The sequence below is a fragment of the Lynx canadensis genome, chromosome D1 (assembly GCF_007474595.2).
Source record: "Lynx canadensis isolate LIC74 chromosome D1, mLynCan4.pri.v2, whole genome shotgun sequence".
Lineage (NCBI taxonomy): Eukaryota > Metazoa > Chordata > Mammalia > Carnivora > Felidae > Lynx > Lynx canadensis.
In genome coordinates, this window is record NC_044312.2 from 66,803,355 (window position 1) to 66,820,802 (window position 17,448).

General features: G+C 38.5%; 1 protein-coding gene across 3 annotated transcripts in view; it reads right to left on the reverse strand.

Annotated features, from left to right (window-relative positions):
• The window catches only part of SBF2 (SET binding factor 2), a 500,238-nt gene that overhangs the window by 273,839 nt on the left and 208,951 nt on the right, over window positions 1-17,448 (reverse strand). For all 3 annotated transcript variants that reach the window (XM_030330868.1, XM_032594814.1, XM_030330866.1), the window contains exon 3: window positions 3,015-3,152. In XM_030330868.1, coding sequence (XP_030186728.1) covers window positions 3,015-3,152 — 138 coding nt within the window. The remainder of the gene's footprint in view (window positions 1-3,014; window positions 3,153-17,448) is intronic.

The window sequence follows — 17,448 nt, forward strand, 5'->3', positions numbered from 1 at the left end:
GCTGACCACCAGAGCCAGGAGATTAAAAGGGTGCATTCCTTGGGCAGCAACTGCAAATCTGAAGTGCCAGACATGTGCATAAGTTCTTTCCAGAGAGAAACTGGTAAAGTAAAGTGGGCCAGAGAGACAACACAGAGATGGTACCTGCTAGCTTCCTCGGTCTCCAGTACGGCCCCTAGAAATATGCTAAATTAGAGACCTGACCCTAAGGCAGCTTTTAAAGTATGCAAACAGGACTCTTTCAAGGAAAGACCGAGAGGTGGGCATTTCTCCCTGTTCTTTCCATGCTGAGTCGTAGGGGCACAGACACAGTGAATTCTTATGAACCTGTTAAGAACTCTTTCTTTCTTTGCTATAGTTGATGGGTCTCAGGGACATAAGACCCATTATTTTTCAAAGTTAGGTGTTTTGGGTGTCCATCCCTCAGTACAAGTCTTTAAAGTTGAGGCTAGATATTGGGTCCAAATCCTTTACAACTCAGGAAAATGCTAGTAGTTGTAAATTCCTTCCCAATCTCATGTTGCTATGCCAGGGGTAGGGTTTATGGTGAGAGTTTGTCTCAGATTTTCCTACTTATTTCAGTGTGGGTATTTTCTTGTTTGCAAAATGTGAGTTGCTAAACTCATTTCTAGATTTCTTTCAGAGGGAATCACTCCATGTAGCTGTAGATTTGGTGTGTCTGCGGGAGGAACTGATTTCAGGAGCTTGCTATGTCACCATAGACAGTGCAGGACCCCCCTACACTGTCTTAATGTATTACTTTTCTGTCAGTTATTTTGGGGCAAGAAGGGTTCGTAATGAAGGAGCAAGGAGGAAGACTTAAATAATCAGTTTCATTGGACAATTCTAGGGAGTTGTAAAGAGGTACTGTCAAGAATATGGAAATAAAAGAAAATACTGCTACTGCATTCTCAGAACCAACTTAAATTCCGAAGATCAACATAAAAATGAAAGGTCACCTAAAAGACATAGGTAGGCTCTTGGCTGGAGAATACTTTTAAACTGAATTGATCAAAAATGGGAATTTGATTAGTTATCTGTTGGCAACATACACTCAAACACTATCCAAAACAGAAATGGCTATTGTCATCAACTTCTAAGTTTTCTGTCCCCATTGACAACATAGAAACAATGGGCTAATTTCAAATAGAAACAATGGGTTATGTTAGTCTAGCAAGCATTAAATATTTGACATGGGGTGCCCAGGTGGCTCAGTCGATAAGCGTCCTACTTCAGCTCAGGTATGATCTCACGGTTTGTGAGTTCGAGCCCCGCATCGGGCTCTGTGCTGACAGCTCAGAGTCTGGAGTCTGCTTCAGATTCTGTGTCTCCCTCTTTTTCTGCTCCTCCCCTGCTCACACTCTGTCTCTCTCTCAAAAATAAATAAACATTAAAAAAAATTTTTTTTAAATATTTCGCATAAAGTATTCCTTAGTTTGATTCCACGCCAAAATGCTTCAGATTTTGATGTGGCTTCCCACAATGATCTGACAACAAAGAAAGAATGTATTGATAATATGCGGTGCATATTTTGTTCTATGTAATCTTTTAATTTATCACTGTAACTTAATAAACTAGCAAGCTGGTTTTAATACATCAGTCTAATGAATGTGGATAATGTGAGTCTGTGTCAGGAAAGGTGATTTATCTCCTCTTGTACTGCAAAATCAGATTTCTGCATCTAGAAAAGTCAGATATTAGGGTTTAATTAAAGTAATAACCCAAAAGACAAATGCTCTTTTGTGAGGCTATTTTAGAAAAGCCAGTCCTTTTCCATGGCAGTGATACTCATTCACCTGCATGTAGCAGAAAGTACTGCAGATAATGCTGACTGGCTCAGTCAATATCCTCTGAACCCTTTTATAGTTTCCTTCTTGTACTATAGAGCTTTGAAATCAAAATAAACAAACACATAACAACAACAAAGAGTTTTTCTGATTCCTTTGCAGGGGGGTGGGATCTGTATGCAACTTGACGTCCACAAGGAAACAACACATATGAGAATTAAAGCAGAAGTCACCGGTGTAAGATAGTGAAACAAGCTGTACATGACATTAGATTTTTAGGGTAACATATAAAGGTTATATTATCTAGTACCCAACATTGTAAGTGACAAGTGGTCAATGGGAGAAAAAGTATCTACTAAAATAGACTCAAACCAGGCAATTCCTAGTATCCAAAGTTGGTTCCCTGTTTATTTCTTACCCATGAAATTACATAACCTCTACAATTCATTGTCATAAATCCTTTTATGCATAGAGAAAGTAGGTCCAGTTGTCTGAAACTAAGAACCCCAACAAATACTCTTTGAGAAACCTAGTATTTCTTGTTTCAATGGTCTAGCCTATGAATTTCAGTCATGTTGATACTCCCGCCATTAACAATAATGAGTTGACATTTACTTGGGTGTTTAAAAAATAATATCAAGCATTGTGATAGGTGATTTATGAACATTCTGATTAAATGCTTTACATTCTGTGAAAGATTGCTCAGGAAAAGGAGAGAAAAAATCACACCTTCTACATGAGGGGATATAAATCTTCTTAATATACCAATTCATGCATATGCTATTATTAGAAATATTCAGATTCTGATCAATATTTTAAAAGAAAACAATTAAGGGGAGCCTGGGTGGCTCAGTCAGTTAAGCATCTGACGTCAGCTCAGGTCATGATCTCACAGTTCGTGAGTTCAAGCCCTGCACAGGGCTCTGTGCTGACAGCTCAGAGCCTACAGCCTGCTTCAGATTCTGTGTCTCCCTCTCTTTGCCCCTCCCATGCTCACACTCTGTGTCTCTGTCTTTCAAAAATAAATAAACATTTAAAAAAATGATTAAAGAAAAAAAAGAAAACAAAGTATACTTTCTTTCTCTCTTCTCCAACAGTTTAGTACCTCAGTCTTTTTAAAGTAGCCCAAAGAACTTAAACTTACAGTTTAACAAAAACAAATATGGCATTAAAAAAAAGATTCTTAAATGTTGTTCATTTGTAGTTTGCCTAGAAGAGTGGTTGTACCTGTAGATTGATTTCTGCCTCATAGAAGGTTAGGCATGAGCAGTAATGTCGATCTGAGTCAATATCTGTCAGGACCACCACAAAAAATGTTGGCTGCTTCCTCTCTCTGGACAGCTGCCACCCACCAGGTTGACAAAACTAAAAGGAATAGAAAAAAAATTGTCACATTTTAAAAGCATAATGAAAATTTATTATTTATAAATCTTTCTGAAACGTTACATATCACCCCATTGTAAAAAAATTTCCAGCTAATGTGATATGTTATCTCAGCCACTATATTTTTAAAAGGAGATTTATAACGTAGAACACTTTATCTAATGTACATATACATTTTATGAGGACAGCCCCTAGATTTTCCACAGATGCCCCTCATTCTGAGACATAGATTAGCATATGTAGGAACAAATCACATAAATGAAAAACTTTCCCACTTCAGAACAAATCATGAAATGAGTTGAAGATAAAGAGCTAAGTATCTATTGCTGGTAGGAAACAGAATTATTTCAAAATTCCTTCATCAATCTAAGAGTCTTCAATTCAATTCAATGAAAAAGATATCTTATTCATCAAGATAAGCCACATTATAGGCTATATAATATATTTACATGTATTTAAAAGAATAGAAATCATACAATGTATGCTCTTAGACCACAACAGAACTGAACTTGTAACAGAAAGATAGCTGAAAAATTCCCCCAAAATTTGAAGATTAAACAACACACTTCTAAATAACACACGGGTCAAAGACAAAATCTCAAAAGAAATTAAAAAATATTTTTAAGTCAATGAAAATGAAAATACATCTTATCAACATTTTTCGAGATTCAGCAAAAGCAGTGCTTAGAGGAAAATTTATAGCATTGTATGTATATATTACAAAAGAAGAAAGATCTAAAATCAATAATCTAAGCTTCTATCTTAGGAAACTATAAAAAGAAGAGCAAATTAAATTCAAAGTAAGCAGGTGAAAAGAAATAATAGATTAGAGTAGAAATCAATTAAATTGAAAACAAAATTCAATAGAGAAAATCAACAAAACATAGCTGGTTTTTTGAAAAAAAAATCATTAAAATCAACAACCCTCTAGCCAGCTAACTAAGAAAAAAAAAAGTTACAAATTACTAACATTGGAAATTAAAGAGGCAACAGTACTACAGATCCCATGGACATTAGAAGATAATAAAGGTCTGGGGGAAGATGGCGGCGTAGGAGGACGCTGGTCTCACCGCGTCCTGCTGATCACTTAGATTCCACCCATATCTGCCTAAATAGCCTAGAAAACCGCCAGAAGACTAGCAGAATGGATTCTCTGGAGCCAAGAGTAGATAAGAAGCCCATGGAAGAGGGCAGGAAGGGCAGAGAGGCCGTGCGTGCTACACAGACTGGCGGGAGGGAGCTGGGGCAGTGGAGGGGCAGCCCACCGGGCAAGGCAGAGCCCCCAAGTCTGGCTTGCAAAAGTGGAGCGGCCGGTCGGAGTGTGTTCTGACAGCTAGAGGGACTTAACATCTGGAATGTTGTAAGTCAACAGCTCTGCTTGGAGAGTGGGAGAGCTAGAAGACAACGGGAGGGAGAGGGGTTGAGACCCAGAGGACAGAGCTCAGCTTGGCAGGGAACAAAGGCACTGGCCAGCGTCATCTCCCTCACCCATCCCGCAGCCAAAATCCCAAAGGGAACCACTTCCCCTCATGGAACTTGCTTGCACCGCAAACACCCAAAGCTGTGCTTCTGTGGATCCATCCCTCTGACCTCCCTCCTGGTGCCACAGGGCCCCTCCCGAAGCAGGCCACGAAAGGCAAAGCGACCTGAGTCTGCCCCTCCCACCCCTGTGCACCTTGCCCATCCACCCCGGCTAATACGCAGGTTCCCATCAAAGCAGCACCACAAGCCTGGCAGTGTGCAAGTAGCCCGGACAGGGTCCACACCACTCCACAGTGAGTCCTGCCCCTGGGAGAGGGGAAGAGAAGGTACACACCAGTATGACTGTGGCCCCAGCGGTGGGCTGGGGGCAGACATCAGGTCTGACTGTGGCTCCGCCCACCAACGCATGTTAAGTCATACAGAGAAAGACAGATACCATATGTTTTCACTCTTATGTGGATCCTGAGAAACTTAACAGAAGTCCACGGGGGAGGGGAAGGAAAAAAAAAAGCAGAGGTTAGAGAGGGAGAGAGCCAAAGCATAAGAGACTCTTAAAAACTGTGAACAAACTGAGGATTGATGGGGGGTGGGAGGGAGGGGAGGATGGGTGATGGGTATTGAAGAGGGCATCTTTTGGGATGAGCATTGGGTGTTGTATGGAAACCAATTTGACAATAAATTTCATATATTAAAAAAATAATAATAAATAAAATATTTATTGTTCATCAAGGGCATTTTAAACTGAAACTGGCTTTTTTTTTTTTTTAGAAAAAACTGCAAATGTGCAGCTATGAAGAATACAATGGCTACAAATATAGTTTGGGGCTTGCTGCATTCGTTTCTATTAAGGTGCCAGCAGTTTTACCCACCATTACTTTTGCACCATCAATGTAAATGTCAACAAAGTGAAAGAAACCACTAATTATTAGTATTATTATTATGAAAATAGTTTTGACCTCTGGAACTCTATGATTCTGTGTAACACACTTTGAGGGCTGCTGTTCTGGAAAATGAAATCCTTTTGATGGCCACAAGAAAGCTTACGACATATGGTCATGGAATTTGGATAGATGGATTGATGAAGAGAAATATACACATAAAGAAAATTACAAGCCAACTTTTCTGTACCAAATTGGTAGAGTAGATGATAAGTTCTAGGGAAATAGATAAGAAGAGATAATTAATTTATTAATTATTATTTTTAAAATGTATAAAATGGCTTTGGAACACAGTAGAGGAACTTCGTGATTCTTGGGTCTGGAGGGTTCTGGATATACTGGGAAGTTAAAGAGAAGTCTTCATAGAATAAATGCTATTCAAGTACTCAGTAAATATTTGTTGGATTAATTACTATTTTGAAATAAAAATGTAAAGAAAAATGTTTTCACTTATTTGCTTATTAGTGTGTTTTTAAGTTTGTCATGCTATTCCTATGACATCTGCTTACGGAAATGAGTCTGGTAGAATTTTTCCTTTGGTAGAAAAGCTCTGAACATGATGACTGTCTCTGTCCAAATGTAAGAAACTATCCAGATCTCTTTTTTTGATGTCTCTTTAGACTCAGTCAGGGAGGCAATGGGGCAATGTAAGGAGAGGCAACATTAAAAAAAGGGGTGGGGGGAGCCTGGGTGGCTCATTCGGTTGAGCATCTGACTTCAGCTCAGGTCATGATCTTGCAGTCTGAGTTCGAGCCCCACATCAGGCTCTGCTGACAGCTTGGAGCTTGGAGCCTGGAGCCTGCTTCAATTCTGTGTCTCCCCCTTTCTCTGCCCCTCCCTGCTCACACTCTGTCTCTCTCTCTCTCTCTCTCTCTTCTCTCTGTCAGAAAAATACCTAAACATTAAAAAAAAAAAAAAGAAAAAAGAAAGGAGAGGCAGGTTTTGGAAGAAATTGATACAGAGGAGAAAGAAACTGTTGTAGATATGATGACAGAAATAGGTTAGATCCAAGTGGGTTAAATTCACAAGAAGTAATGTTTACTTCACTGAATTATATGGCAAGGGCTATTCTAAGCACATTGCATGTGTTAACTCATGTAGACTTCTCAAGAAAACTAGCAGGTAGGTACTAATAGTCTACCTTTTACAGATGAGGAAACTGAGGCACTGAGAGGTTAAATAAATTGCTCAAAATTACACTTATTAAGCAGAATAACAGAAGGTAATCTGGCACAGAAAGCTGCTATATTGGTGAGCAGCTTCATTTCTGTTTTTGTTCCATCTCTTGAATAATACTGCTAATCAACATATATACTTTTTCAGATTTTTGAAAATGGACTTTAATTTTTAAAGCAGTTTTAGATTCACAGCAAAATTGAGCAGAAGGTACTAAGAATTCCTATATATTCCCTGTTCCCAAAACCAGCCTCTCACACTATCAATATCCCCAACCACCGTGGTGCATTTGTTAAATTGATGAACCTATATTGATTGACACATCATTATCACCCAAAGTCCACAATGTACATTAGCATTCACTCTTGGTGTTATACATTCTGTAGGTTTTGACAAAAGCATAATAGCATGTATCCACCAATATAGTATTATACAGTATCATATGTATATAGTATTATATAGTATTATAGAATTATACATACATTTTCATGCAGTATTATACAGGTTCAATGTCCTTAAAATCCTCTGTATTCTGCCTATTCATGTCTACAATGCCTTCAGTTTCAGGTAAACATTAATCTTTTTTGCTGCCTCCATAGTTTTGCATTTATCGGAATGCCATGTAGTTGGAATCATACCATATTGTAGCCCTTTTGGAAAGTGGTCTTTCACTTAGTAATACACATTTAAGGTTCCTACATGCCTTTTCAAGGTTTAATAGTTCATTTCTTTTTAGCACTAAAGAATATTCTATTGTCTTGGATATCCCACAGTTTATTTATCCATTCACCTACTGAAGGACATCTTGGTTGCTTTCAAATTTTGGCAGTTATGAATAAAGCTGCAATAAACATTCATGTGTAAGTTTTTGTGTGAACATATATTTTTAACTCCTTTGGGTAAATACCAAGGAGCACAATTGCTGGATTTTATGCTAAGAATATGCTTAGTTTTGTAAGAAAGTATCATACCATCTTCCAGAGTGGTTGTCCATTTGGCATTCCTACCAGCAATGAATGAGAGTTCTGTTGCTCTACATCCTTGTTAGCATTTGGCATTATCAGTATTTTGGATTTTAACCATTATGATAGATAGGTAGTAATATCTCATTGTTATTTTAATTTGCAATTCTTTAGTGACATAGGACGTTGAATTTCTTTTCATATGTTTTTTTTTCCTGTGTATCTTTAGTGAGGTATCTGTTCAGATCTTTTGCCTATTTTTTGAGTTGTTCATTTTCTTATTGTTGACTTTTTAAGATTTCTTTGTATATTTTATTTTATTGTTTTGAATTATTTTATTTTTTATTTTAGAGAGGGAGAGGGAGAAAAAATGTTTTTCTTAAATTTTTTAAATGTTTATTTATTATTGAGAGACAGAGAGAGACAGAGCATGAGCAGGGGAGGGGCAGAGAGAGAGGGAGACACAGAATCTGAAGCAGGTTCCAGGCTCTGAGCTGTCAGCAGAGAGCCTGACGTGGGGCTGGAACTCACACACTGCGAGGTCATAACCTGAGCCGAAGTCGGACACTTAACTGATAGATTGAGCCACCCAGGTGGCCCGAAAGAGAGAGAATCTTAAGAAGGTTCCACACTCAGCACAGAGCCCAACGTGGGGCTCAATCCCACTAACCTAGGGTCATGACCTGAGCCAAAATCAAGAGTCAGATTCCTAACCAGCTGAGCCACCCAGATGCCCCAAGATTTCTTTGTATATTTTAGATACATTATTTAGTATGTCTTTTGCAAACTTTTCTCCCAGTCTTAGGTTTGTCTTCTCATTTTCTTGACCGTGCCCTTTACACAGCAAATGGTTTTAATTTTAATGAAGTCTAGCTTATCAATTATTTATTCCATAGTTCACTGGTTTGGTGTTCTATCTAAAAAGTTATTGCCAAAACCAAAAGTCATCTAGATTTTTTCCTATATTCTTGGAGTTTTATAGTTTTTTATTTTAACATTTAGGTGCATGATCAACTTTGAGCTAATTTTTTATGAAGAGTGAAAGGTCTGTCAATGTCTAGATTCATTTTATGGTTATCTGGTTATTTCAGCATCACTTGTTGAAAAGACTATCTTTTTTCCACTGCATTGCCTTTGCTCCTTTGTCAAAGTTGACTTTGTGTATACTATTTCTGGTCTCTCAATTCTATTTGATTGATCTATTTGTCTTTTCTTTCATGGATCTCACACTGTATTGATTACTTAGCTTTATCGTAAGTCTTTAAGTCAGATAGTGACTTTGTTCTTTGGCTTTATTCTTATCCAGTATCATGTTGGCTATTCTGGATCTTTTGTCTCTCCATATAAACTTTAAAATCAGTTTGTCAGTATCCACAAAATAACTTGCTGTGATGTTGATTGGAATTGCATTTTACTATTGATCAAGTTTGGAAGAACTGATACTTGGAATTATTGAGTCTTCCTATCTATGAACATGGAATATCTCTTTCTTTAGTTCTTTTTGAGTACATTTATTAAAGTTTTATAGTTTTCCTCATGTAAATCTTATATGTGTTTTGTTAAATTTTTTTTTTTAATTTTTTTTTTCAAGGTTTTTTATTTATTTTTGGGACAGAGAGAGACAGAGCATGAACGGGGGAGGGGCAGAGAGAGAGGGAGACACAGAATCGGAAAGTCTCCAGGTTCTGAGCCATCAGCCCAGAGCCTGACGCGGGGCTCGAACTCACGGACCGCGAGATCGTGACCTGGCTGAAGTCGGACGCTTAACCGACTGCGCCACCCAGGCGCCCCGTGTTTTGTTAACTTTAACTTAAGTTAATTTGGGGGCAGTGGTAATGTAAATGGTAATGTATTTTTAATTTCAAACAGAACTTGGTCATTGTTGGCATGTAGGAAGGCAGTTGACTTTTGTATATACACTTTGTATCCTGGAATTTTGCTGTAATTGTTTATCACATTCAAGAGTCTTTTTGTTGATCCTTTCAGATTTTTTTGTATGGGCAATCATGTCATGTGAACAGACAGTTGTATTTCTTCCTCCCCAATCTGTGTACCTTTTATTCCTCCCCACCCTTTTTTTTTTTTTTTTTTTTTGGTCTAATTGCATTAGTTAGGACTTCCAATACAATTTTGAAAAGATGCGGTGATAAGAGACATTCTTGCCTTGTTATTAGTGAGAAGGCTTCTAGCTTTTTACCATTAAGTATGATGTTAGCTGTAGGATTTTGGTAAATGTTCTATATTGAGTTAAGGAAATTCCACTCTATTTTTAGTTTGCTGAAGTTTTTATCATGAATGGCTACTGGATTTTTTAAAATGCTTTTTCTGCATCTATTGATATGGTCATGTTATTTTTTTTTTCTTATCTGTCTTCTTGATGTGTTTATTAACAAATGTTGAAACAGCCTCATAACTGAAATCAGTTCTATCTGGTTGTAGTTTATACTTCTTTTCATACATTGTTGCATTCAATTTGTAAATATTTTGTTGAGGGTTTATGCATCTATGTTCATGAGGGGCAGTGAACTGTAGTTTTCTTATGATTTTCTTTTTCTGTTTTTGCATTTGGGTAATATTGGCTTCACAGAATGAACCAGGAAGAATTACCTTTGATTCTATCTTCTGGAAGAGATTGTATAAATTCTTCCTTAAATGTTTAGTATTTTCACCAGTGAACACATTTAGGCCTAATGCTTTCTGTTTTGGAAAGTTATTAGTTATTGATTCAATTTATTTAATGGATATAGACCTATTGAGATAGTTTATTTCTTCTTGTGTGAGTTTTATCAGATTGTGTCTTTCAAGGAATTGATACATTTCATCTAGCCTGTCAGATTTGTGGGCATAGAGATGTTTGAGGTATTTCTTTTTTTCTATATCAGACAAACTAGACTTTTTTTTTTAATGTGAAATTTATTGTCAAATTGGTTTCCATACAACACCCAATGCTCATCCCAAAAGATGCCCTCCTCAATACCCATCACCCATCCACCCCTCCCTCCCACCCCCCATCAATCCTCAGTTTGTTCACAGTTTTTAAGAGTCTCTTATGCTTTGGCTCTCTCCCTCTCTAACCTCTGCTTTTTTTTTTTTTCCTTCCCCTCCCCCGTGGACTTCTGTTAAGTTTCTCAGGATCCACATAAGAGTGAAAACATATGGTATCTGTCTTTCTCTGTATGACTTATTTCCCTTAGCATCACAATCTCCAGTTCCATCCACGTTGCTACAAAGGGCCATATTTCATTCTTTCTCACTGCCACGTAGTACTCCATTGTGTATGTAAACCACAATTTTTTTATCCATTCGTCAGTTGAGGGACATTTAGGCTCTTTCCATAATTTGGCTATTGTTGAGAGTGCTGCTATAAACATTGGGGTACAAGTGCCCATATGTATCAGCACTCCTGAATCCCTTGGGTAAATTCCTAGCAGTGCTATTGCTGGGTGATAGGGTAGGTCTATTTTCAATTTTTTGAGGAACCTGCACACTGTTTTCCAGAGCGGCTGCACCAGTTTGCATTCCCACCAATAGTGCAAGAGGGTTCCCATTTCTCCACATCCTGGCCAGCATCTATAGTCTCCTGATTTGTTCATTTTAGCCACTCTGACTGGTGTGAGGTGATATCTGAGTGTGGTTTTGATTTGTATTTCCCTGAAGAGGAGCGACGTTGAGCATCTTTTCGTGTGCCTATTGGCCATCTGGATGTCTTCTTTAGAGAAGTGTCTATTCATGTTTTCTGCCCATTTCTTCACTGGATTATTTGTTTTTCCGATGTGGAGTTTGGTGAGCTCTTTATAGATTTTGGATACTAGCCCTTTGTTGGATATGTCATTTGCAAATATCTTTTCCCATTCCGTTGGTTGCCTTTTAGTTTTGTTGGTTGTTTCCTTTGCTGTGCAGAAGCTTTTTATCTTCATGAGGTCCCAATAGTTCATTTTTGCTTTTAATTCCCTTGCCTTTGGGGATGTGTCAAGGAAGAATTTGCTGCGGCTGAGGTCAGAGAGGTTTTTTTCCTGCTTTCTCCTCTAGGGTTTTGATGGTTTCCTGTCTCACATTCAGGTCCTTTATCCATTTTGAGTTTGTTTTTGTGAATGGTGTGAGAAAGTGGTCTAGTTTCAACCTTCTGCATGTTGCTGTCCAGTTCTCCCAGCACCATTTGTTAAAGAGACTGTCTTCTTTCCATTGGATATTCTTTCCTGCTGTCAAAGATTAGTTGGCCATATTTTTGTGGGTCTAGTTCTGGGGTTTCTGTTCTATTCCATTGGTCTGCGTGTCTGTTTTTGTGCCAATACCATGCTGTCTTGATGATTACAGCTTTGTAGTAGAGGCTAAAGTGTGGGATTGTGATGCCTCCGGCTTTGGTCTTCTTCTTCAAAATTACTTTGGCTATTCGGGGCCTTTTGTGGTTCCATATGAATTTTAGGACTGCCTGTTCTAGCTTCGAGAAGAATGCTGGTGCAATTTTGATTGGGATTGCATTGAATGTGTAGATAGCTTTGGGTAGTATTGACATTTTGACAATATTTATTCTTCCATGAGCATGGAATGTTTTTCCATTTCTTTATATCTTCTTCAATTTCCTTCATAAGCTTTCTATAGTTTTCAGCAGACAGATCTTTTACATCTATGGTTACGTTTATTCCTAGGTATTTTATGCTTCTTGGTGCAATTGTGAATGGGGTCAGTTTCTTTATTTGCCTTTCTGTTGCTTCATTATTGGTGTATAAAAATGCAACTGATTTCTGTACATTAATTTTGTATCCTGCAACTTTGCTGAATTCATGTATCAGTTCTAGCAGACTTTTGGTGGAGTCTATCGGATTTTCCATGTATAATATCATGTCATCTGGAAAAAGTGAAAGCTTGACTTCATCTTTGCCAATTTTGATGCCTTTGGTTTCCTTTTGTTGTCTGATTGCTGATGCTAGAACTTCCAACACTATGCTGAACAACAGTGGTGAGAGTGGACATCCCTGTTGTGTTCCTGATCTCAGGGAAAAAGGTCTCAGTTTTTCCCCATTGAGGATAATGTTAGCTGTGGGCTTTTCATAAATGGCTTTTATGATGTTTAAGTATATTCCTTCTATCGCGACTTTCTCGAGGGTTTTTATTAAGAAAGGATGCTGAATTTTGTCAAATGCTTTTTCTGCATCGATTGACAGGATCATATGGTTCTTATCTTTTCTTTTATTAATGTGATGTATCACATTGATTGATTTGCGAATGTTGAACCAGCCCTGCATCCCAGGAATGAATCCCACTTGATCAAGGTGAATAATTCTTTTTATATGCTGTTGAATTCGATTTGCTAGTATCTTATTGAGAATTTCTGCATCCATCTTCATCAGAGATATTGGCCTGTAGTTCTCTTTTTATACTGGGTCTCTGTCTGGTTTAGGAATCAAAGTAATGCTGGCTTCATAGAATGAGTCTGGAAGTTTTCCTTCCCTTTCTATTTTTTGGAACAGCTTGAGAAGGATAGGTATTATTTCTGCTTTAAATGTCTGGTAGAATTCCCCTGCAAGCCATCTGGCCCTGGACTCTTATTTGTTGGGAGATTTTTGATAACTGATTCAATTTCTTCGCTGGTTATGGGTCTGTTCAAGTTTTCTGTTTCTTCCTGTTTGAATTTTGGAAGTGTGTGGGTGTTTAGGAATTTGTCCATTTCTTCCAGGTTGTCCAGTTTGTTGGCATATAATTTTTCATAGTATTCCCTGATAATTGCTTGTATTTCTGAGGGATTGGTTGTTAGAATTCCATTTTCATTCATGATTTTATCTATTGGGGTCATCTCCCTTTTCTTTTTGAGAAGCCTGGCTAGAGGGTTATCAATTTTGTTTATTTTTTCAAAAAACCAACTCTTGGTTTCAGTGATCTGCTCTACAGTTTTTTTAGATTCTATATTGTTTATTTCTGCTCTGATCTTTATTATTTCTCTTCTTCTGCTGGGTTTGGGGTGTCTTTGCTGTTCTGCTTCTGTTTTCTTTAGGTGTCCTGTTAGATTTTGTATTTGGGATTTTTCTTGTTTCTTGAGATAGGCCTGGATTGCAATGTATTTTCTTCTCAGGACTGCCTTCGCTGCATCCCAAAGCGTTTGGATTGTTGTATTTTCATTTTCGTTTGTTTCCATATATTTTTAAATTTCTTCTCTAATGGCCTGGTTGACCCATTCATTCTTTAGTAGGGTGTTCTTTAACCTCCTTGCTTTTGGAGGTTTTCCAGACTTTTCCCTGTGGTTGATTTCAAGCTTCATAGCATTGTGGTCTGAAAGTATGCATGGTGTGATCTCAATTCTTGTATACTTATGAAGGGCTGTTTTGTGACCCAGTATGTGATCTGTCTTGAAGAATGTTCCATGTGCACGTGAGAAGAAAGTATATTCTGTTGCTTTGGGATGCAGAGTTCTAAATAGATCTGTCAAGTCCATCTGATCCAAAGTCTCATTCAGGGCCCTTGTTTCTTTATTGACCGTGTGTCTAGATGATCTATCCATTGTTGTAAGTGGAGTATTAAAGTCCCCTGCAATTACCACATTCTTATCAATAAGGTTGCTTATGTTTGTGAGTAATTGTTTTATATATTTGGGGGCTCCTGTATTCGGTGCATAGACATTTTTATAATTGTTAGCTCTTCCTGATGGATAGACCCTGTGATTATTATATAATGCCCTTCTTCATCTCTTGTTACAGCCTTTAATTTAAAGTCTAGTTTGTCTGATATAAGTATGGCTACTCCAGCTCTCTTTTGACTTCCAGTAGCATGATAGATAGTTCTCCATCCCCTCACTTTCAATCTGAAGGTGTCCTCAGGTCTAAAATGAGTCTCTTGTAGACAGCAAATAGATGGGTTTTTTTTTTTTTTTTTTTTTTTTTTTTTCAAAGTTTATTTATTTTTGGGACAGAGAGAGACAGAGCATGAACGGGGGAGGAGCAGAGAGAGAGGGAGACACAGAATCGGAAACAGGCTCCAGGCTCCGAGCCATCAGCCCAGAGCCTGACGCGGGGCTCGAACTCACGGACCGCGAGATCGTGACCTGGCTGAAGTCGGACGCTTAACCGACTGCGCCACCCAGGCGCCCCGGGTCTTGTTTTTTTTTATCCATTCTGATACCCTATGTCTTTTGGTTGGCACATTTAGTCCATTTACATTCAGTGTTATTATAGAAAGATATGGGTTTAGAGTCATTGTGATGTCTGTAGGTTTCATGCTTGTAGCGATGTATCTGGTACTTTGTCTCACAGGATCCCCCTTAGGATCTCTTTTAGGGCTGGTTTAGTGGTGACGAATTCCTTCAGTTTTTGTTTGTTTGGGATGACCTTTATCTCTCCTTCTATTCTAAATGACAGACTTTCTGGATAAAGGATTCTCAGCTGCATATTTTTTCTGTTCATCACATTGAAGATCTCCTGCCATTCCTTTCTGGCCTGCCAAGTTTCAGTAGAGAGATCCGTCACGAGGGTTATCAGTCTCCCTTTATATGTTAGAACAAGTTTATCCCTAGCTGCTTTCAGATTTTTCTCTTTATCCTTTTATTTTGCCAGTTTCGCTATGATGTGTCGTGCAGAAGATCGATTCAAGTTACGTCTGAGGGGAGTTCTCTGTGCCTCTTGGATTTCAATGCCTTTTTCCTTCCCCAGATCAGGGAAGTTCTCAGCTATGATTTCTTCAAGTACACCTTCAGCACCTTTCCCTCTTTCTTCCTCCTCTGGAATACCAATTATGCGTAGATTATTTCTCTTTAGTGCATCACTTAGTTCTCTAATTCTCCCCCCATACTCCTGGATTTTTTTATCTCTCTTTTTCTGTAACTTTATCTTTTAATTCACCTAATCTCTCCTCTGCCTCTTCAATCCGAGCTGTAGTTGTCTCCATTTTATTTTGCAGTTCATTGATAGCATTTTTTAGCTCCTCCTGGCTGTTCCTTAGTCCCTTGATCTCTGTAGCAATAGATTCTCTGCTGTCCTCTATACTGTTTTCAAGCCTAGCGATTAATTTTATGACTATTATTTTAAATTCACTTTCTGTTATATTGTTTAATTCGTTTTTGATCAGTTTGTTAGCTGTCACTATTTCCTGGAGTTTCTTTTGAGGGGAATTCTTCCGTTTCGTCATTTTGGATAGTCCCTGGAGTGGTGCAGAACTGCAGGGCACTTCCCCTGTGCTGTCCTGAATAACTTGCGTTGGTGGGCGGGGCCGCAGTCAGACCTGATGTCTGCCCCCAGCCCACCACTGGGGCCACAGTCAGACTGGTGTGTACCTTCTCTTCCCCTCTCCCAGGGGCGGGACTCACTGTGGGGTGGGGTGGCCCGTCTGGGCTACTTGCACACTACCAGGCTTGTGGTGCTGGGGATCTGGCGTATTAGCTGGGGTGGATCAACAAGGTTGACAGGGACGGGAGGGGCAGGCTCAGCTTGCTTTTCCTTCGGTGATCTGATTCAGGAGGGGACCCTCTTCCGTGGGCCTCTTGTCTACGCTTGGCTCTGGAGAATCCGTTTTGCTAGTCTTCTGGTGGTTTTCTGGGTTATTCAGGCAGGTGTGGTTGGAATCTAAGTGATCAGCAGGATGCGGTGAGCCCAGCGTCCTCCTAAGCCACTATCTTTCTCTCACTTAACAGACTGTAAGATGCCAGTCCCCTGCTCAGTTTCAATTTTGCAATTATCACAGTCAATATTTTGGACTTTTACACAGCCAGACCCTGATGACTTGGCATTCAAATCTCATCCACAGGCCAGTCTCACCACCAGCCAGTCAACTTGACCACTATGCCTACTCAAGTCAAAGGGGGTCGTTTGAGAGGATTTGTTGAAGCAAGAGCAAGAGTGCTCACTTTCTCGGCAATTTAAACCTCAATCGCACACGCCTCACAGCAAGTTGAAATTTCAAAGCTCTAAGTATCCTATTTTAATTTAATTATAACTTGACCCTTGAGTATACAACTTTTTAAATATTCTGTGTTTCAAATAGTATATATAAAGAACTTTTGCTGCATAGAGAAGTATGATAGTTGTTTAGAGAAAAACTACTTGTGTAACTGTTTAAGTTGTGAGCTGAACTAGCTGCCTTTTTTTTTTTTTCAAGAACACCCTTTTTTACTGGAAAGAATAACTGACAGACAAATATGCTTATACAGATTTACGTATTTGGCAGACATTTTCTCAAAACAAATGAAGTGGGTGGGCCTGTCATTTTAAAAGAAAGATCTGAAACTATGTGTTACCAATGATAAATGAGCTTTTAAGCACTGTCATGAGTCTCCTAGCTTTTGCACTTCTGATGAATGTGACAGTAATATTAAATAATGTAATATTTAAAATATTATATATTAATACGTGTCAATATTTGGAAGATCTGCGTAACTCACTGATTTCATATCACTGTAAAATGACCAAGGTATAATATTACAAAATCATGCATGGTTAAAAGACCCATTCAAAGTGCTAGGCAGACCAGCAGACTGTTTTTATTTTTTTACTTATATATAGAGATACTGCACACATGTGAGCGGAACACATGGGCAGAGGGAAAGAGAGAATCTTAAGGCTCAATGCTAAGCACAGAGCCCAATGCAGGATTCAATCCCACAACCCTGAGATCATAACCTGGGCTGAAATCAAAAGTCAACCAAATGACGCACCCGGCACCCCTCAACAGATTTTAAGGTAACACTATGAAAGGTTCATTGATGTGTTTACACATTTCACACTGCATCTAATTTAAAAA